Source organism: Siphateles boraxobius, unplaced genomic scaffold (genome assembly GCF_051911475.1).
Source record: "Siphateles boraxobius isolate OS27281-9 unplaced genomic scaffold, OSU_SipBor_1 6, whole genome shotgun sequence".
In the NCBI taxonomy this organism is placed as follows: domain Eukaryota; kingdom Metazoa; phylum Chordata; class Actinopteri; order Cypriniformes; family Leuciscidae; genus Siphateles; species Siphateles boraxobius.
The window spans coordinates 10,726,595-10,749,323 of NW_027509186.1; the positions used below are offsets into that span (position 1 = coordinate 10,726,595).

The 22,729-nt window shown below is 36.3% G+C and overlaps 1 protein-coding gene across 1 annotated transcript; it reads right to left on the bottom strand.

The window, feature by feature from the left end:
* Positions 1-483: 483 nt before the first annotated feature.
* Positions 484-21,495, bottom strand: pgm2l1 (phosphoglucomutase 2-like 1). The gene is made up of 14 exons (XM_077207658.1): positions 20,784-21,495; positions 18,292-18,459; positions 16,377-16,483; positions 12,994-13,078; positions 12,746-12,829; positions 10,507-10,700; positions 6,769-6,958; positions 6,436-6,533; positions 6,137-6,317; positions 5,666-5,759; positions 4,805-4,934; positions 3,394-3,583; positions 3,166-3,299; positions 484-2,132 (listed from the first exon to the last, which is right to left on the bottom strand). The coding sequence occupies exons 1-14, from the start codon at positions 20,883-20,885 to the stop codon at positions 2,030-2,032; spliced, it is 1,860 nt and encodes a 619-aa protein (XP_077063773.1). The 5' UTR covers positions 20,886-21,495; the 3' UTR covers positions 484-2,029.
* Positions 21,496-22,729: the final 1,234 nt, after the last annotated feature.

Here is a 22,729-nt window from a genome sequence, read left to right on the forward strand (position 1 = left end):
TGGAAGAGGTTATACAATAAGTGCAGTGGTAATCAACCTTCTTGCTCCCTGGTTGAGAACCAGAGGTTTAATCCACCCATTTCGGTCAGTTTGAATGTGAAAAAGTGGTCTTGCCATTCCCAACATAACAAACGGGCATTATCCCATTTAATAAGCAAATCACAGCAATAAAGGGACCGCCTCCTCTCATGATTTTGTGTCTGCATTTCAGTTATATTTACATATAACACCAGGATCTCAGGGGGAACACACAAAGCTCAATGGAGGCAGAAGAAACTGTCATTGAACAGCGTTACATTCATTTTTTCTATAGAAAACATCATTTTAAAATGGTATTCCTCTGCAATAGCTATTAGCAATCATTTCAAATTACTAGGGCCAGAATATTGTCCAGATTTTAAAGACGGACAAGGCTCCTATTTAAAAATATTTACAAAAATGTTGATATTTCCTATATTCATTGAAAGGCATAAACACAACACATTACAAATACAAAAATTTATTTTGCAGAGAGGTGTACATAAGGAATGTCGAGGTTGCACAGCAAATTAATATTGTACTTGAAACAATGATGCAGACAGAAAAAAATATCTGTACTTTCGGTTCTTCCTTTGATTTTCCAAAAATATCACAAAATATAATTTTTCCCACCTCAAAAATCAGGAACACTCTGTTTGACCCTCTCAAATAATCAACAAAAATATGTATTATTCTTTTAAAACATATACTTTACATTTCATGAACTTTGACTTGGAACTGAATAGGATTATGAAGTGTCTTCAATCAGACAATAGTACAGTTTAGGGTTTATTTATAATATACACTCAGTATAAAACGGTCTCAATTAATATTGCCTTTGTGCCATTTAATATCCTTGTAAATAATAACCTAAAAAAAATGACAGAAATGGCTGGATGACTGCATAGTCATAGATAGAAACAAATAAATAGCGTAGATGTGATTGCGTTTGGAATAAATAATAACCTAAACCGACAAAGAACTGCCCAAATAATTAATTTCTGAAGTGATGGAGAACTGTTAGGAAACAAAACTGTCAAACAGTAATGTGACCAAGTGCTTAGTAACCAAACAGCTAAAGAGTGAATACTTATAATGCTTCTCTTTATCTATCAGTAGTGTAATGCCATGCTTGTCTTGTGTAACTAGCACATGTATAACTTACTGCAACTTGCACATTGTGTATATAACCCACAAGAGACAAATATGCCCATGAAACTATGTACAGCAGAAACCAGAAGTTTCAAAAATAAAACAGATTCTTCCATTAATTAGCTTTACTCTGTGCGTATCCAGCATGAAAAAGCCAGCAGAAGTTCAGGGGAACAACAAGATGCTGTCCTGCTTGCTTCTTGATTATCAACGCATAAAACACTACATAAAGGGTGTGAGCGTCAACACACCTCGCAAAACATATGTGAGCATCAACATATATATTTATATAATATAGACAGGTTTATGAGAGCACAACAAATACACATGCTCACAGAGCTTTAAAAGGTAGCAGCAGCAACTCTCAGCAAAACCTCCGAGAACAATGAGCAGATCATGGGTTAAAATAACATACTTAATATAATATAATGTGGAGTGATATTCATGAAATCTGGACGCAAGCAAACATCAAATCAAAGCAGGTGGGATAATACAACAAAAGTAATGGTAATAACGTGGCATTCAAAGATCAAGTTAAGACAGTTTCTTGAAAAATGTTACAGAAATAAAATCAAACCCTCGTAAATGTCCTGCTCAGACAAAGACACATTCAATTGAGATAAAAAAAGAAAAGAAAACCATCATGACAATGTTTTTTGTCATATATAAAACACTGAAATGAATAGACAGTCATATTTACTTTTTTGTTTCAGAGCCATGAGAGGGTGAAAATGCTTCAAATAATTTCACAGTGATAAAACGACATTCACAGGATGGTACACTTACAGGCCTTTTGGGACTGGTTTACATGAGATACCCACGAGGACAACAATCTTACCACGACTCAAGTTAAATAAAGCTATACTGATCTGCGAAGCAGGTTGTTCTTGTCAGGCTCAAGAAACTCTTCAACTAGAGCAGTGGTCACTTTTCTTAACTCCTCCTCCAGACAAGAGATATCACTGCAATACAATTGAAAAAAAAACATATACATAGATCAAATTTATTCATAAAATTGCATTTTCTCCTATATATTTAAGAATCGAGAAAATCAGGAAAAGTCTGTAAGATAAAACAGTGGCCTCAATAAGTATAAGGACATTTAAGCCACACATAAATGTATGAATGGCATTGTATTAGATATCACAAACAAATGATGCTTGACTTTCTCAGAACCATCTTTAATCATATGAGCCATTTTTGCAATGAAATTTAATGAACTGGACAAAGTAGTGGATACATGTCAGATACTAAAGATCACACAGGTGTCCCAACTAATTATCACCTTAACTATGGATATGTTCCAAATACATTTTCTTTAATCTGAATCCTTTTTGGTTACACTTTATTTCAATAGTCCACTTAAGACATTCTACAAACTATAAATGCCTTTGCAACTACATGACAACTAACTTTGAAGACAACATACTTTGAGAGCTAGTTGACATGTTGCAAATTATATTTAGACTGTTAGGTTAGGGTTAATAGTAGAATAAGCAGACATTGTTTAACTGTGAATAAAAGCCTAAATTCAATCCGTTCCTCATATAAAGTGACCGAGTCTCTTCAGAAAATTTGATTTGGAGTAAACCACTCAATTCATATGGAACTTTTTTGAAGCGTCAAAGCGGTAGTTTCAAAGCTGTCTATGGAGGGATCGAGAGCTCTCCTATTTCACCAAAAGGACCTTCATTTGTGTTCCAAAGATGAACGAAAGTCCTATGGGTTTGAAACGACATGAGGGTGAGTAAACAATGACAGAATTAAACACTGTGGGTGAATTAACCCTTTAATATAGTCTAATGACTAACATTCTAATGTCTCATATGGACTATCGAAATGAAGTTACCACATTTTTTGTTTGAAATAAATGCCACTTGATTTGGAATTTTGTCTAACAAAGACATTCATACATTTAATTCAAAATTAAAACAAAACCAGCTATCCAGTAAAGTAGTCTAGTACCAACAATACCATCCATTTTAAAATACAAACCGTTCTCCTGGTGGTGCACAGAATTCTGTGTAATACTTGATCTTTGGCTCAGTCCCGCTGGTCCTAAGTGTGGCAACAATGCCATTCTGAAATGTGTATGTAACCATTTGGCTATTTTTTGTTAATGGAAGGACCTAAAAGGAAATATTAAAAGAAAAATGATTCCAATCAAACTGTTTTTCATTGACCTAAAATCAAGAAATATACAGGAGATCTGCTATGACATACACATTTTGTGTCAGGCTGACTGCTGTCATAACCAGTGGTCACATCTCTGATGTGTGTGATGCAGTAATCACCACATAATTCTGGGTATACACCCGGGCCTCCGAAGTTGCGCAGACGGCTAAATATTCTGTAAATAGTCGGTGGGTCATTGCAGAGGACATAGGATGTTCTGGAAATGTGATAGCCATATCTGGGGTACAACAGTGAAGAGAACAATCCGAGTATTATGATCAAAGTAAAATGTGAAAGCAATGGTACAGAATCGCCTTAAAGTAACACCAGGTAACTTTTCAACCTTCATAATATATTTCCAAGTCTCTTGTGATGGTACATCGACTTACAATAGGTTGAATGACACGTCTGCCATAGCCTGACGGGGTCTGTAGCGTTTTTAATCGTACTTTTAAACTTCGGGTTTCGGGTAGTAACCGGCGAACAAAGAGAACTACAAAACTCGACTGCTTTACGCCATATACGTCACTTCCACCACCACCCCCACTTCCTTAAAATCGCAGGGCTGTCAAGTGTCACGCATTGAGCTCTCCCGCCACACATAGTATTTCTCACGCTGAAAAACTATTTGTAATATATTTAATATGCCGCAGCGCCCAAAACTCTGGCCGCGCCGCTCTCACTGTGGAACAGGCATGAATTCAAGCGCGTCTCCTCTGGTGTTGTTCGTCTGGTGTTGTTCGTCTGGTGTTGTTAGCCAATCAGAAAATAGCACTATTGTATCTAGGTAACATTTAACGCAACAACCAATGACACCCCGCAGTCTGGGGTGTTTTTTTGTCTGCCTGACTATGTTACGGAAGCTATCTTATCCTCCGTTTATCTTCATGAATCAGGTAATGATTATTTGTCTTGCCTCAAGCTATAATGCAAATCGATTTGTAAAATTTGCAGATTTATTTATGGTAGCTTGATATTATAAGATTGACGATATATGGTTATTATCTACCACTCAAACATTGCATTGAAGTATCATATAGATTCAGTAAAACGGTAACCAATAGACTAGGCTACTATAATGACACTGGCTTGTAAACGTGATCATCGCGATCATTTGTCGTTAGAAAAAAAATAAAACCCATAAAATTATATTCATATGACATGCTGAAATATATGCCACTGTACCTGGGATGAAGACATTTCACACGCGACGCAAGCAGAACACCTGCATGTGACCTCCTCCTACAGTGTTCAGGGCTATCATGGTTGTCAACAAATGCACGATGACAGAGTTTACGACAGTAGTAGAGGACAATACTGTTTCCCAACTGTAGGGAGACCCCGAGAGCAAAAGTTACCTGGTGTTACTTTAAAATATGCCATAGTTCTTTGAAATCTTTAATAATTAATAACTACTTAAAAAATAAAAACTAAGAAGTGTAGCAGATTAGATGCTCACATTTCATAGATGTTGCATAGTTGTTGGTTCAAGGAAAGGTTTTTGGTGTGCAGATAAGCAGCCATCTCAGCCACAACAGCTGATGTACTGACTCCATCCTTATCAAGAACCATGTTCCCACACAAAAACCCTGGCATCAAAATAAAGGATGAGACATAACATTATTGTTCCATATAGTATTGTTTTGAAGCCCATTGACTTTGTATGGAAAAAATACAAGCCCTATTAAATTTCGAGCAACTTAAAATGGTGTTCACCACCCATTGTGTGACATTTCAAAGTGACAGAGGAAGCTTAAAAAAGATAAGACTTTATCCTTTGGCAATCGACTGGATTATGAAAAGTGTGTTATAGAGGAGAACTTTGAATATTTCAATTGTTTTGTCCATACAAGGTCAATGTGCTTCAAAACAACACTGGACCCGACTGACTTTAAATGTATGGACACCCCCCATAATATTTATTTTTTCCTCAAAGACTTCTTTTAGGACTTTTCACAATTGAAATAGTTAACCCAGGGTTATTCTAAACCCTTTGTAAACGGAATCCGTCTCCCCACAAACGCTGAAACTACCGTTTATACAATGCACATTGTTTCCATGACTGTACAAAGCATGTGAATATGAAGCATGTGATTGGCTGCCTGTTACGAAGCGTCAAGTCTTAACATTTTACCATCATTTCAGACTGCAGAGGTTTGACACCGTGTGAAAAGACCTTTTATGTTTGGAATGACAAGGTGAGTAAAGGACAACAAACTTTTTAATTTTGGATGACCAATCCCACTAATTTAAAGAATAAACAAACATGCCGGCGACAGCATTGCTTGAACTTCACGTGTATCTGCAGTTGAACACTTACCAATGGATTCTTCAAAGGAAAAAATGACCTCCTTTCCTGCTTTTGTTAATTCATGGATTCTATTTCCAATCCATTTGAAGCCAGGCAATGTTTCCTAGGATGAAGGAGAGCAAAGTAAAAATACCAAAGTTCAGCAAGAAGTTTAACTATTAAGCAGTGGCCTTGTATTTTGTAAAGCAAACCAACTAATTCAGATTTCAAATCTGAGGGGAAGTGCAGCACAAGGAAGTGCTAGGGGGTACGTGGACATTTTTAGAGAAAAACTGAATTTTTAAATAACTTTTTGAAAATATTTTATTGGGTCTTTATACATAAAAAAAGTATAGCTGCCTTTTAAATTTAAGGTTGCGGTCCTTATATGGGCATCCACACCCCCCATTTAGATCATAATCTCGATTCAAGAATAATAAAGCACTCAGGATATTTGAAGCCTCAGGATGGTACAAACTTCAAATTGAGACTTGAACTAACCTCAAAATGAAAGCCTTCAATGCGTGCAAAGGCATTAAGTATTTTGGAAGAAACGGTGGTGGCCAGCATGTATACTCTTTCAGTGTCTGCTGGGTCAGGATGTGCTTCCTTCCAGTTAAACAACATCCACCAGCCGAGCAATGCAGCTAACTCATTTCCCGTGAACACTTTCCAACTGAAACTGCCCATAAAAAACATAGAATACTCATTACTACTTAACTCAAAAGTTCAGAACAGGTACAGTCAAGTATACCTGATACTTCTACGTTTTACTGCTGAGGGTATTAATGATAAAGTACTTGTCATTCTGCTCAGCAACAGCCAAGCGATCAGCATCAGGGTCTGTGGCCACGACAATGCGAGCCTCTTCTCTCTCGGCCAAACGAAGGGACAGCTCCTTAAATGGTCAGAGCAACACAACTGTGCTATAACCAAGGGGTCATGGATTGGCTAGCTGGTTATAATTAATAAGCCAATATGCTCATGGTTCCAAATAAATATATATATATATATATATATATATATAAAGTATATACTTTTTTTTTAATGGTTATGGTAATTAAATAAATGTCATAGTTATTTAGAATTATGTAACTTATGTGATAAAAAAAAAAAAAAAAAAAAGATTTTACCAAGACAGATTCTCCTTCCTCTGGGTTAGGACAACTGACAGTGGAAAATTCTGGATCTGGATCTTTCTGTTCTGGAACAGGGATCGGAGGTGGGAAGCCAAACTGCTGAAAAGCTCTCTGAACAAAGTTGTGGCCAACACCATGGAAAGATGAATGCACAAACTTCAGGGGAGACTTTGAGTTAAGTTCTCTGCAATAAAAAAATAAAAAATAAAAACTTTGTGAAGGAATGCATTTAAAAAAAAAAAATTTTTTTTAAAAAGAGTGGTCAAAATCCAACTACCCTCTGTATGTTAAATAGAGGATGGATACCCGACCCGGGCCCGACGGGCCGGGCCGGGTTCGGACAGATATTTAGAAATTATGTTCGGGTTCGGGTCGGGCTCGGTCACATCAGCGCGATATGGCATTGAACATTTTAAAACCGCTTATCGTGTTGGTAGCCAATGTGCCTGATGCTTTCACGTGATGCAAACGTTCGTTTTTGTGTTTAAAATACATGTAAAATATTACCATAACATCTGTCTTCCTGTGTGCGGAATTTTGTTTATGTAGCCGTGACAACGAAACACGTGCATGCGCGCCCCTGTTAAGTGCGCTTGTTTCTCCGTGAGCGCTGATGCACTCATCCTGCTGACATTTCCGAATGTCTTCCTACAGTTGCTTAATAAAAGCAGGCTTTACACACAAACAAACACACATGTGTCATTAGTATGAGAAAAAAAATGGGATTTTAACTGTCGGTCTCGGACATAAATATCTTTATGCCTGTCGGGCTCGGGTCGGGTTCGGTTACTGCTCTGTCGGACGCGGGCCGGGCTCGGACAAAAAAATTCGGCCCGATCCGCACTCTAATGTTAAAACACACACTTGAAAAATACTTGCTTCTAAATGCTTAGTTCCTCTAACCAAAATAACTTATTTAGACTTTGTAGATCATAGTTCTTAGTTTCTTAAAGTTACAATGAAATAAAAATTGACCATTCTTATCTTTCATGAAATATTGCAGTATTTATTATAAGTGATTTATCTGTGCACATATTTTTTTCAAATTCTTGTCTCCTTTAATCAAAACAACTTCTCCTCTTCTTGCTGCTCATCTCTTCTCTGATGATATGTTTACTGGGGCGAGGGCGGGGCAACCTGTCACTCACATGAGATCCACCAATAGCAAACCACAACCATCCAAAACATTTTTCATGGACAAAATCCTACATCAATTCATCTGCCCTACATTCTTATTCGAGAAGCTGTTTCACTCAGATATTCGTCACAATAGGGAAGAATGGAAGTATGCAACTTCAGTTTCATGCTGACTTTAAAGGTAGTTTGTCAAATGTTTGGGCCAATATTGCCAGTATTATTATTTTGTTTAAACTAGGTACGAAGTAAAAAATAAAAAATAAAAATGACTGGTATTATACATTTGTTTTGTCTTTTGTATTATTAACCAAACAAACATACAAACAAACATTCAATGCAACAGTGGATGTCTCTTTATCATAGCTGAAGTGAAGCAAAATAATGCTTTGTGAAAAACGAAACGAAGATGGCGAACGTACAACAAGGAAGACCAAAAAAGAGAGTTCTTAAGAGTATATACGGAGTTGGTTGTCGGTCACCAGCAGCTCCAGACCAAAAATGACACTCAAAACTGTCCTGCTACTATATTGTATACATTACAACAAAAGCATATATTGGTTCTGTGAAATAATAAAACCAATGTTACTCACGTATGGAACAGAAACAACACAACCTTGGTGTCCATTTTCAGCCCTTCCCATTTATATATATATATATATATATATATATTTGGGATGTTACGGTGAGGATATTTTCCCACCGGTTAATCGACGTGTGACAACACCAGTAATACCGGTATCACCGGCGGAGGCTTATAATCACTAATTTAAAGGCAAACGTAAAATGCGCGCGTTTGCACGGGCATGCATAATTGGTGGTCGTACAGAGCAACACTGTTTTGTTATTGTGCGCTGAATTGGCGCTAATTTGAAAACGAAACAAATTTTTTTTACATCGCTTATAAAAAGCTGGTGCTGCAGTGTGCACTTCACTTTTAAATTAGCGTCAATTCATCCTTCGCATGGAGTTTGATGCGATCTGACAAATCAAAATCCACCATATTTTGTCCGACAAAGCAGTCAGGAGAGTTAGTAGATTAACGTCGGTGGATTTGAACTTAGCTTTAACTGAGGCAATCTCTCACGTCACGACACATTAGAGCCACAAAACGGTAGGCCTATTTATTGTTTCATTTTCTTTGACTGACCAAATTTGAAAGTTGAGACTTTGTTTCATATTAAATACCTGATCGGTCCTGTCTGTCAGTGCATTGTCAGTGTCCTTATAGGCTACGTGAGTTGCACGTATAAAATTATTATTATTATTATATTAATAATTATATTATTATAAGCCGCTCGCCGGAGATGTGTTAAAAGATAGCGGAGTGCATTCATGATTATTAGGATACCGGTATAATAATCATCCTGGCTCCGTGTCTGAGTGAGTAATTTACTCTCTACCTTTGTTCTTTGATTAACATTAGTGACACTTTAAGACCAGCCGACGCTGACAGAGACGCGATCTGACACTCGTCCCATTTTCTCACAAATCTCTACGTTAATTTAAGACTTTATTTAAATCATTTAATACTGCTCTTATGAGGACACTCGACAAAACAGACATTTTGGCATAATTTGTGTGTGTTATGGTTTGTTCAAGCCCAAAAGAGAACTCAATACTGACGTGCGTCTTTTCTGTGGGTCGCGCACGCTCGTGTGTGTGTGTGTGTGTGTGTGTGTAGTAGGCAGGACTTATAGCGCAGTCTCTTTAGTCTTGTCGCGCTTCAAGCATTCAAATTAATAAGAGCGTGATCATACAACGCTAGTCAACGGGTGACAGAAAAAAACGGATACTGCGTAATTGCGTTAAATATTTTAACGCATTAAAATGTTTGTTTTTGTTTTTTCACCACAGTGTCGCAAGTGGGGCAAGTGATGAAACCAGTGTTGCGACTGAACACCGTGTAACACCGGTAACACCGACTACCGTGGCAAGCCTAATATATATATATATATATATATATATATACATATATATATTAATGAGAATCCTAAAGGGTTTGTTGTGGTGCTCAGTCTGATCCACTTTCTGCGTATCTCAGAAATTGCTTACTGCAGCTTTAATTTGTTTCTTTGAATAATTACTTGACTATTTAGCTATGTTTATTTATTAAAGAAAAAAAATTATAGTAACATGTGTAGAGTTTAATTTAAAAGTATTAAATCCAATTTATTAATATTTAACTTAGTAAAAAAATAAGAAAATTAGCAAATTAGTTTTTTCAGTACTATAGTACATGGTGATCTCCAATTGTGGTAAAATGGAATTGTGATATTTTACTGTTATTCATATCACCTGATAAAATGTTATCCCTGATAAAATTCCCCCTTTAAAAAAGTATAATATACACAAAAAGATTATTTTTCAGGGTAAAGTTTTCTAGAATATAATAGGTTCTTCACACTCAGTGTCACTGTAATGGCACCAAAACATGCTTCGAAGAACACTTCACTGAAGTATTTTGTGGAACCAAAACCGGTTCATCTATATTATTGCTACAAAAAAAAAAAAACTCTTCGATTCTTCCTGACACTTTATTTTTACAGTTTAAAAACACTAACAGTACACTCTCTTAGAACAGGTGAGAGACTGCACCTGTGGAAGCAGACAGTGTTTAGCTCTTCCATGTACCAGCGGCAGACGTCCTCCAGCGGGTCACTCCTTAACAGGCTGCTCTCAACTAGGTCCACATTCCAGGACTCGGCCCACGGTTCAGTACTCTCCTCAATGCAATGCAAGATCTCCTTATCGTGCGGCGAGGAGATCTGTGCACCGTTGTGCCAGTAAACCTACAGAAAACCACAAGGTTGAATCACATCAATTGAACACCTTGTTCCTATTCTGAGGTATGTACAAGACATCCTTGAGTGCGCTCTTGTGTTACTTTCAAAAGTCAGTGCTTTTAAACGTGTTTACAGTCCCTTGCTGTAATGAATACAACATGTATTTGCACTGTGAGACATTTCAGAATGCAACAATGGAAAAAAAAAATCAAGCTTGCAAATATGAGAATTTTAGGTCTATTGTAATTGGGGTTGGGTATTAATTGAATTTTAGGATTCCAATTAAAAATTTGCTTATCGATTCCAATTCTTATCAATTCCCAGTTTCAATTGCAATAAGGTAAAACAAGTCAAACATTCAGATATCAAACCTATTTATTCTGTCTTTTTGCAAAACATTTCATTGCAGCTGAATTACCATGAACAAAAATCAGCAGCCAAAAGAACACTTACACAAACTTTTGCCCTTTAACAAAAATACCACAGCAAAAACAACTAGACTAACTAATATAAAGTTCAAACATTATAAAAAAAAAAAAGTAAACAGTCAGAAATAAAATAAGAACAAATAAATACAACTGAACAAATAAAACAAAACGTTTTTTAAAGTTTCTCAGGTAGGTCTAGTACATTGAAATCAAATGTCATCAAATGTAAAATAACACTGTATTGTCTTCAAAAAAAGTTTTTTTTTTTAATTTTCTCTTTGTCTTTTGATTAACATTAATGACTGCAGAAGGTACAGTCGTGCTCAGAATTATTGCCACCCCTGGTAAATATGATCAAAACTGGCTGTAAAAAATAAATCTGCATTATTTATCCTTTTGATCTTTCCTTCAAAAAATTTGACAAATCTAACCTTTCATAGAAGTAAAAGAATTGAAAGAGGGGGGGGGGGGGGGGGGGGGGGTCACATTATGAAACTAATGTTTTTCTCCAAAACACATTGGCCACAATTATTGGCACCCTTTTATTAAATACTTTTTGCAATCTCCTTTTGCCAAGATAACAGCTCTGAGTTTTCTCCTATAATGCCTGATGAGTTTGGAGAACAACTGACCAGAGATCAGAGAACATTCCTCCTTACAGAATACTCTGCAGATCCTTTTACTTCAATGAAAAGTTAGATTTTTGGCAATTTTTTGAATGAAAAATCAAAAGGATAAACAATGCGGATTTATTTTTTTACAGCCAGTTTTGATCATATTTACCAGGGGTGCCATTAATTCTGAGTACGACTGTATATTAGGCTGCTTTCATAATGCACGGATCCAATATACTGACACGTGAGTTTTCTTTCTTAACTGTTTACATTCACTTAAACAAAACCATTTTTGACAATTTTGTGTATGTTTGTCCATTCAAGCACATGAAGACGTTAAAGAAGTCAATTCAATATTTGCGTATTATATGAAAGGCAGGTTTCTGTGCACAAAAAAAAAAACAGCGTTTTATTTAGCGAATACCGAATTAAGTTCTTTCACATGTTCTTGTGCTTGAAAAGTTTAAAAAATAATGCAAACCAAGGAATTGATAGGTGGAATCAAATTTTTGCATTGTTTTCCCACCACAAGTGAAGAGTCTACCAATTGTAAAATGCAATGTTTAGTCTCAGAGGAAGGATCAAAGGACTCCTTATTTTGGTTTTATATTAATAAGAAGAATTTTATAAAAAGAGAAGGACATGTCTGACAATATACATTTACTTTACCATAACAGCATTACTTTTTGAACTTATAAGAACCACAAAGTAACTGCATTCTATCTATAAAAGATCCCATGGAAAGTAAATGATGAGAATATTCATTTTGGGTCGGATTCTACCTTCAAGTTTGCTAGGCTTAAAAATGTGTATATTATCGACAAACTAAAAAGGGGCAAGTAACAAGAATAGCAAGGGTGAGAGTGTTATAACTCCTCCAGCTCTTTTATTGCTGTTTTTATTTTACACTTTCAAGACAATTCTCTTACTGTGATGCTGCAGAATACTCTGAAATATCTGAAAACTGTAGGTTTGAATTATTGAATTGAATTTATTAACAGCTGCTCACCTTGTACCCATTGTCCTCTTTTCTGTTATGAGAAGCAGTGATCATGACTCCAGCTGCAGCTCCATACTTCATCACAGCATACGGCTGGAGGACAAAAAGATGGAAAGACAATTCACAGGATTCAAGATAACCTTCACCTCTTTTCTTTATTAACATTGCTCCTAGGGGTATACCCAAGACAGACAAAATAGCAACTCTGTTGTTATATAACTGTAATTAAAAAAAAACTATCAATATCATTTTCTTACCACAAATGGGGTAGGCACATATGTAGAGAACAAATAGACAGGGATATCTTTACAAAGCATAACAGCTGCAGTCAACCTTGCAAGCCTGCAGATAAACCAAAGAGTGGGAAATGTTATTCACACTGTTTTATCTGATGTAATGGAAAAATTATTTATTACAGCAAATGTAGTGTACTGTATAGACATACACAAATATAATTCTAAAATATAGATGCAAGCAGCAATTAAGGGGCAATTAAGCAATTTTTAGATACATTTTAGGCAAAACAGCTGGAAAATCATAAATACAATTATACAATCACTAGTAATTTGATTTAAATGCTTAGCACTTTGGACCAAATATGTGGCGCTGTTACCAAATTAATGTGTGGTCAGTGTTAGGTGACAATGACACATTCAAAGCTTGGTGTCAGTATGGTCAAGTGTTGCAGTTACAGCCACCATGCCATCAAATTGATCCGTTATTCGAGAATGGTTTCAGAGAATGCCGGAAAAAGTTCAGGGCTTTTTTCTTAACTGATTTCGGTAAAAATCAGACCAACTGTCTAGGTAGGAGATTTTTCAAAGAAATGCAAAATAGCAGACAGCAAGTTCAATCAAATATTGCATAATTGGTATCATTGTTCTCAGTATAACTCAAGGAATCTATTAAGGCCAGTTTCATTCAAATATGAAAAATTAATCAATAGCTATTAGCATTTTTTTTATTATATCTTTTGAAATCATACATTTTTCTTAAAGTTTTGGAAAATGTATAATGACATTTTAAGTGCCTTCAGGGCATGGTCCTGATGACACATACCGAGTGTTAATAATGATACTCTAATAAGTTCATAAAATACAGCATTTTATGACAAAATTCTAAATGGCCAATGACTAAAACAGCCGATATGAGAAAACTGGGTTTTGAGATTTTGGGGTTTTGAGAGACCAGTTTATGACTTTTGGGCAAACAGTTAAGAAGTTAGGCAAAAATATATATTTTTCATATCTCCTGGCCGGAAGGTGGCGCTGAGCCAAAATGGTGCATGCTGTTTCAGGACATGCTTGAGATGACATGTACCAAGATTCATCTCAATATGCGAAAGCAGGGATAAGCAATTTTCTGTCCTAAAGAACCGCTGTCCTGCAGAGTTTAGCTCCAAACCTAATCAAACACACCTGAACAAGCTAATCAATGTCTTCAGGATCATAGACATAACAGAGCCCATCTACGGAGAGCCTGTTCACTCCCTATTGAGCCCTATTGTACCGAATTTTGGTTGTAGTTCCACCAGAGTTCCACTGGAGGGGGGCGATCACCCTGAGTGCAAAATGTATGGGAGTCTATGGAGCTAGGCGGCTAAATTTGTCTCTTTCACCCGATTGGAGTTGAGAAATCTCAGATTTGATTGTAGGTTTTGCAAGTTCAACATGGGTTATAGGTCGAAAGTTGAATGAACGAGTACTTATGTTCTTTCGATTTCTTACAGGTTGAGTTGTTGTTGCCCATTACACGCTAGCATTCTGTTAATGAACGCTGATTGGTCAGTGCAGGACTGATTACGACCAGAGATACGGCTTGATGGCATCGTGGCATCCGAAGCGGGACCAGAATGTGTGTGTATTTTCGGAGTGAGCTTTTAAAACAACAAAACAAAAACTCTTCTAGCACGTGTATTTACCTGTGTCAGTGGTGTTGTCGATGCCTCGAGAGAAAAGAAAGTGTGGAGCGTGAAAGCACCAAAGTGACTGAAGAATTGCCGTAAAGCAGTATCTGTGGTGGTACTGTGTATGATGTCATTGACATTTTAAAATACTTTTTAAAGCAAATAAGTGACTCTAAAAAATCTAGCACCCAGCAATGAGTGATTTCTTTGCATCTCCTTTCGAATACAACATTCAAATTACTAGACAAAAAATTATATCCTGAGAAAAGTGGATTTTGAGGGGTATAGCTCCATAGACCTCCATTCATTCTGCACTCGTCCTGTGAGCGCCCTCATATGGAACCAGAGTGGAACTGCAACCAGTTGAGAAGCCGGACGTTTACTGTGAGTGGAAGTTCTCCCTTTATTAGACATTCTCTGGACATAATAAATACATAGACGCCCTATTGGTCGCTTTGGAACCTTGCTGCGATACGTCAACGCGTCCGCCATATTGCTGAGGGCAAGACGACGCTGTAAACAAATACAAGTAAACGGGTGAGCGGCGTTTTTTCTGGATAAAAACTAAAATAACGTTTACATTTGTCAACCGTTTTCTGTGGTTTGTAGTACGTGGTATACAAAAAGTTCCATCTCTAGTTAATTAAAAATCTCGATAGTTAGACTTATAAAATATTTTTTTTTAATAAGGAATTGTCAAAGCTTAGGCTTGTAATCTATTTGGCTTTTTATTCTTGGATAAGAATTGTGAAGACCCCCATACTGAGATATAATTAAATTTTCACATTAAATAAATTAGGTTTTCTTATTGTAGAAAAAGCATTTTCTTTCTTTAACCTGATTTTTGCTTTTGTTGTGCTTAGAATTGACCGCCATTGAGGAAATGAAACAAATCGGCAAATACAAATCACACCGGCAGGTGCTTTCTGTATTTTTATAGCACTAAAATGATAGACATTTACAGATAGATACTCCACATATTCAATAACAAAGATAACTGATGGACCCTTTATGGTAATACATATGATATGGTACAACTACAGAGCAATGCAAATAGTAAATATAAGATAAAGTGAGAATTCAATAGTTTATAGTCAATAAAATAAAATAAAACAGTATACAGCAAAACAAATTGTATTGAATAGTATAATTACATAATATGATAAGTACAATAATATAATAATAATATATTGATAATAGCATATAGTTTATGTATAATAATAAAATAATAGCAATGGAATATGAAATATCAATGACAGAATATAGACAATAAACAATAATAAGTTAAATAGTGGCTAGTACAATAATTTAACAGCATAACTATAATAGATTGATAATCGCAAGTGGTATAATATTATTATAACAATAATAATAATAGCAAATACAATGTAATATCAATTGCAGAATATAGACAATAATAAAAATAGTAAATGAAACTGACTAGTACCTACCCGAAACGAGTACTTGTCATAAACTCACCTTCTTCCTAATATATTTGGATTGTGGAGGAATGAACTCTGTTGTACATATACCATCTAGTTATGAATCTGCACTTGCATGTGCAACAAATGTTTGTGCTAATCAATAGATAAAAAAATAGCCTAAGAAAATATTTAAGAAAGAACATGGGAGAAGGCTATTTTGTTGATGCAGCTATGAAATATGCCAGATTATAAACACTGTGAAGGTGTAATTGCATGTAGACAGTTCATATAATGGACTGGAGAATGTTACCGTTCACTGGTGCAGCCACTGCTTGCTTGGGCACGAGTGTCATAACCAATCACCAGCCCTCTAGTTTTCAGGTCAGGGAAATATTTGGCTAAATAGTTTTGCATTCCCTACAACAATGAAGGAAAAACAGACTCATTATAAAAACAGAATGGACCATGAATAGCCTAATACTAGTTAAATAAATATCAACCAACTAGACTTGAGCTTTTGGGTTTGTGTTCATAAACAGTATTCCAGATAAATGTGCCCTTGGTCGCTGTCGAAATGGACCCTTTTCACATCTCTGGGGTTCTCAGAAGCGGAAGTCGTCATAGTTGAGTACATTTTTATAGTGGTGAAACTAAACCTACAACAAATATAATTTTTGCGTTCTCATTTGCCCCAATAGCAAAAGAAAAAATCTGTAATAGCGTAAAAAAATATTGAGAGATTGATTACACTGGTCAGAGAGAAAGACGTCAAATTAACCAACACTCCCATAAAGGGATAGTTCACAAGAAAATGAAATTTAGCCCATGATTTACTCACCCTCAAGTCATCCTCGGTGTATATGACTTTCTTCTTTCAGACGAATACAATTGGAGTTATATAAAAAAAATGGTCTTGCTCTTCCAAGGTTTATAATGGCAGTTTCTGTTTTGAAGTCCATAAAAGTGCATCTATCCATCATAAAAATTCTCCACACGGCTCTGGGGTGTTAATAAAGGCCTTCTGAAGTGAAGTGATGCGTTTGTGTACTTTATAAAGTAAAATAACTATCTTCCGGCCAAACGAACATACGGAAACTTATGTGAGTAATAAGACGCACTGTTGTATTTACGCTACTTCCTACGTCACAAATTGCGCATTAGGCGCAAGTAGAGACTGCGTATGGCCATTTGGCTGGAAGCTTGAATTTTACTTTGTAACGTGTTAAATATGAATATTTTTCTTACACAAACTCATCGCTTTGCTTCAGAAGGCCTTTACTAACCCCTGGAGCCACGTGGGGAACTTTTATGATGGATAGATGCACTTTTATGGACTTCAAAACAGAAACAAACAGCCATTATAAAGCTTGGAAGAGCCGGGACATTTTTTAATATAACTCTAATTGTATTTGTCTGAGAGAAGAATGTCATATACACCTAGAATGACTTGAGGATGAGTAAATCATGGGCTAATTTTCATTTTTGGGTGAACTATCCCTTTAACTGTTGTATTAAAAACACCCTCGCAGCAGTGTCAAAGGGGTCATGAATTGAGAAATCACATTTTCCCTGAGGTCATTGTACTATAAAGCTATCCTGTAAGTTTCAGAACTCAAAACTTCCTCGTTAGTCCAAAAAAAAAAAAACAGTACTGAAACCAGCAGGCAAAAAAGTAAAGATTCGAAAAGCAAATGCTGAGAAAATGGAAATGTGTTTTATATGTAAAGTATAACGTACAATAAGCCAGCAAATCATTATCGTAAAATAAACTTTTACGAATTATTTGTATGTATAGGATGACATTTGGAACCCCCCATTTTACCGCTAAAATGGTTACTCTTAGTATTACTTCTAACCGTCTCCTTATTATCATCATTATACCATACGTTTCTGCTTTCACTATATCAGTCCATTACTATGGAAGCCTGTTTCCGCCACAGAATAAAAAATTAAAAAGGTAATTGTGACTTTTTATCTCACAATTCAGAATATTTTTCTCAGAATAGAAAGCTAATATAAACTCGCAATTCTGAGAAAACAATTGTGAGAGAAAAAGGTTGCAAATTTTGTTGTATGAAGAATGCAAATAGTGTGTTTTTACTTCACTCTTGGTGTAAACAGGCCTTCACCACATTTAAGGTCAAGGACTTATGCCTTAATATCTTTCTCACGTGAGAAGGAATACCTGTTGAGATCTCATCTGCATGCTGTAAACCTGGACTTACCTGTGTAGACTGGATGACAGTTAGGTCATTGATGCGAGCAAACCCCGCTCCCATCGGGGCTCTCAAGCCAGCAGTTCCAAAGGTCATCCTGGAGCACAACCTCCTCCTCAGCTCCACCACACGCCCCTCTCGCACCAGACACTCGATCTGTTCCCGAGTCTGAGCATTCTATAGGCACAAAAACTAATGTTGTCAATTTAAATTTCATAAACGTTTTTTGAAAGGGTTAGTTCACCCAAAAATGACAATTCTGTCATAATTTACTCACCCTCATGTCAATCCAAAAACCATAAGACTTTGGTTAATCTTCTAAACACAAATTAGGACACTTTCAGTGAAACCTGAGAGGTTTTTGATCAGGTAACCAACAAAACTTGGAAGATCCAAAAAGGTCATAAAGGCCTCATAAAACGATTTAAGCGGTTTAATCCAAGTCTTGTGAAGTTAAAAACGCTTAATATGATGAAGAGATTTAATTTAGATTTTTATTTAGATCTAAACAATAATTGACACATACATAAAGTGAATCACATATGGTAAACATGGAAGCTCAAACGTGTGTGCGTGAAAACCACTGAAGTTTGTTCTAGCATGTGAACGTACAAGCTGCTGTGTTAATGTGATGCACTCTATGTATGTGTGTGTATGTGAATAAAAGCCTAAATTGAATGTTCATCACATAAAGTGGATGTGTCTCCTAACAAGACTTGTATTACACAGTTTGATTTATGGATTCGTTTAACAACGTCTTTATAACCTTTTTTAGGAGTTTTGGTTACCTTGACAAATCATCTCAGGATTCATAAAAAAAAAATATATATATATATATATTTGTGTTTCGAAGATTAACCAAAGGAGTCATTTCAGGGTGAACTAACCCTTCACACAACCAATTATGTTATATATAGATATATAAGGAAAACCTGAACCCATGCATAAACTCATTCATTTGCTATTTGGAAGGGATTTTTAAGGACAAACAGGATTCTGGTTCACTGCAGGCCATAGCAAATGGTAAACTATTGATCAGATTAAAAATCAATACTGTGCTCGCATATAAAAAGTGGGCAGCACCAGACACTCTTCCCAGCATTTGTTTGGATCAGTAATGAGTCAGCACTAATGCATCTAATCATACATTTTATTTCAACAGTTCAAGCATTTTTTTTTTATTGCTTGAAAGCTTATCTCTGTGGCCTAGACTGAACAGGCTTTCAAATAATCCAAACGTGTAAGCTAGCTGAGCCACCCAAATATGAGAACACATGAATGTCTAAATAGCATTGGAAGTACACAATCAGTAAAAGTAGCCTACTACTTACACATATCACGAAAGGAAATGTGTTACTTTCCGTCTATTTTTGCTGAGCTAATGGCTTTTTATTACAAATGTCAGCTGAAAGCTGGTTGCTCTGTAGTGTACTACCATACACCAGTCATCCAGTGCAGGCCGAGGTTGACATTTGCAGGAAGAGGTCAGCCAGACATTTGACTATTGAAATTTGCCTGAGCTAAAATGAAAAAAAAGAAAAGAAAAAAAAACTGAAAAGAGCTGCAAACTATACTGATATCAATACAAAACAATGTGTAATTTCTGAGAATATCACTAAAATAGGCTAGCTGTTATAATGTACCACAATATTTAAAGCACAAGCTCCCTTTGGCATCAAATCTCACTCTCTTTACAGTATGATAGAAGATTGACAGAAAGGCTGGTCATACTGACTATGACATTCAGGTAACAGGATATGACATCCAGGATGACACTTATTTATATAATACTTCATAGAACTACTTCGATCAACTCATTTAATGTAATAATATAGTCTTTTTGGACAAGTGCCTTACAAATAAAGTATGTAAATTTACAACCAGAGTTTTTGGTACCATATTTTATAAGCATTGTATTTCTGGAAGAATCTTAGAGTACCATGTAAATATACCATAAAGCATCAACTTTAGTGTCATTAATCTGATTTCATCACAGTGTCATCACAGCACAGCAGCAACAGTACTTTTTGTAACGGGGCAATACCATGCTTTTTGTAGACAAGTACCATCTGTTACATAAAGAGTATTTAAATAGTACTTAAACTCATACGCCACAGAATTTACATGATTCTCCAAGGTACTGCCAGAAATTCTGTCGAACTACTATGGTACATTATTTATAGTGTTTCAAATTACCATTACATTCTGATACCAGCTCTACCACAGCCCAACATTTGAATGACTCAAGTTGGTACTGCAATGCAGTGAAATGCAGCGTGATATTGAATGTTTCAGAGGCTTTATCTCTTAACTTTGCATTTTATGGTCATGACACAAAAATTATTTGCATGTATGAGCAGATGCCCCACTTAAAAATCCATGCACAGCCTCACAATGACAAACTGAACAATATGAAAACACTTTACAAAGCAGCTGCCAGTCGCAATGGTTGGCAACCAGTCCTAATATCAGTGTGACGAGGTTTAAAGTTGCATTCTCACCTTATCCCAGGTCATCCATTGACTGATCGCTTTGTCCAGGACCAGGTCCCCAGTGCTACTGAAACACTGTGAGTTTGCGTTGAGGTCTCCGTTAGACCCCATTTTAGCGGTAACGTTAGATCCAGACCTCAGATTCGTAACTCAAATCCAGCTGCTTCGTTCAAATCGGTGCGACTGAATGTTATTGCGAACAGCGTGCTCGGAAATGAAAGATTAACGGTGTGACGTCACCATTCAAATAGGTCAGAGACAGACAGACCTTCAAGTCAACTCATCGCGGCGGCGCTAAGTGCGTATCAAAATAATAAGACTGTTGTACGTCACGTTAGTGTCCATGTCCATAGGTCAAATCGCATTTGAATCCCAAATGGTTTTAAAAACTATTTTCTGATGACTACAACAAATAATTCAAGACTAAACTCACAGCCGCTGCATAGTTTACTTTAGAGCTAACAGCATTTCCTCAATAAGAGCAGCTAGTGAGCCACATGCAGTTAGCATTGATGGATTTAGCGAAGTGCGTTTGTTAATAATCGGAGGCAGTTCCGTTATGAACGCACGTCACGTCGCAAAATATTTTGTAAATGTTTCTCTATATCTACAAGAGTGTTGACGTGGCTTTATATCACGTAAATACGGCTGTGTCCATCAAACTTTTAGCTAAGATGTAGAGCTAGAGACAACTCATGTGTGGGATGGGCTTAGAAGGGGGATGCTGGGAAATTGATTTTTCCCCTCAATGTTTTCAACAAGGCAATAGAGTATTGAGCCCCAATGAATCCATTTTACATATCCTCCAAAGAAGAGAGACACATGGCATGAGATGTTAGCACATTTTAGCTCAAAAAACTGTTTTTTTCCTTTCAAAGTAACATTTCTATGATAAAGGTTTTTTGATTGTAGTGTCTGAACAATTATTGACACGTTTGAAAACATTTCACACATGTTTTAGGGCTTTAGGGCTTTTTGTTTTAGGGCTCTATAGAGTTACCATGATGTTAGCTCTTAACTGCTGGATCATGCTAGTTTTTCAAACTTGTGGGTCTGGGGTGATTTGTGCCAAAGGGCCTGGGTTAAATTGTGCCAGTGGCACCCCCACTTATAATTATTTTCAACATATTAATTTGTAATTGTACATTGTACTCCTACATTTTAGCGCTTAAACTATGTAACATTCTTTTAGACCAAAACTTGGTGGTACAGGCAGAAGGGAGCAGAAGTTTATATTCCCCTGCAGCATTGAAAAGTGGGATGTTAAGTAGTAGGCCAGACCACCTAGACCTACATACTCACAGGGGATAAACTGGAGAAGTGAGGAGATGGACATGCCTCATCAGTGTTTGACTTAGGCAAACTTGTTTTTGAATTTGCGCTATGTTATTAAAGAGAAGTTTTATTAAGTTTGTAAGTGGCCTAAGACACAATAGGAGGTTTAGAAATTAGCCTAGTCACTTTATTATTATGTTGCATAATTGACAGACAGCGTTCTATGTATGTCAACAGGCATCTATTGCCAAAGCCTTCATTCACAAATATCATATATTGTGTATTTAAGTGGACATATTCCAACAGTTTAATAGGGTGACTATTTCCAAATAAACCTTAAATTAGTATTTTGTATTTAATTTGTCTTGCTTTCATATAGCATTACAGTTCATAACATTAAAATGTTCTGTTTTACTTCAGAAATCACTGGCACAATTTACCCCAACGTATTCCCCCAAAGGCAAAACTTACCCCGAACCAGAGGCAAGTTGTGCCACGAGACCACTTTTTTCCCAAAAGCTATATTTCTGAAACAATTTATTTCAGACCCAAAGTTATTGTTCTCAGGGATGCACCACATCCTGAAATATATGTACATCCTTAAGTTGAAGGCATACTGTCATGGCCTCACTTTAAAGTCACTTTGAGTAAAAACTGGCACAACTCTCCCCACTTTCCCC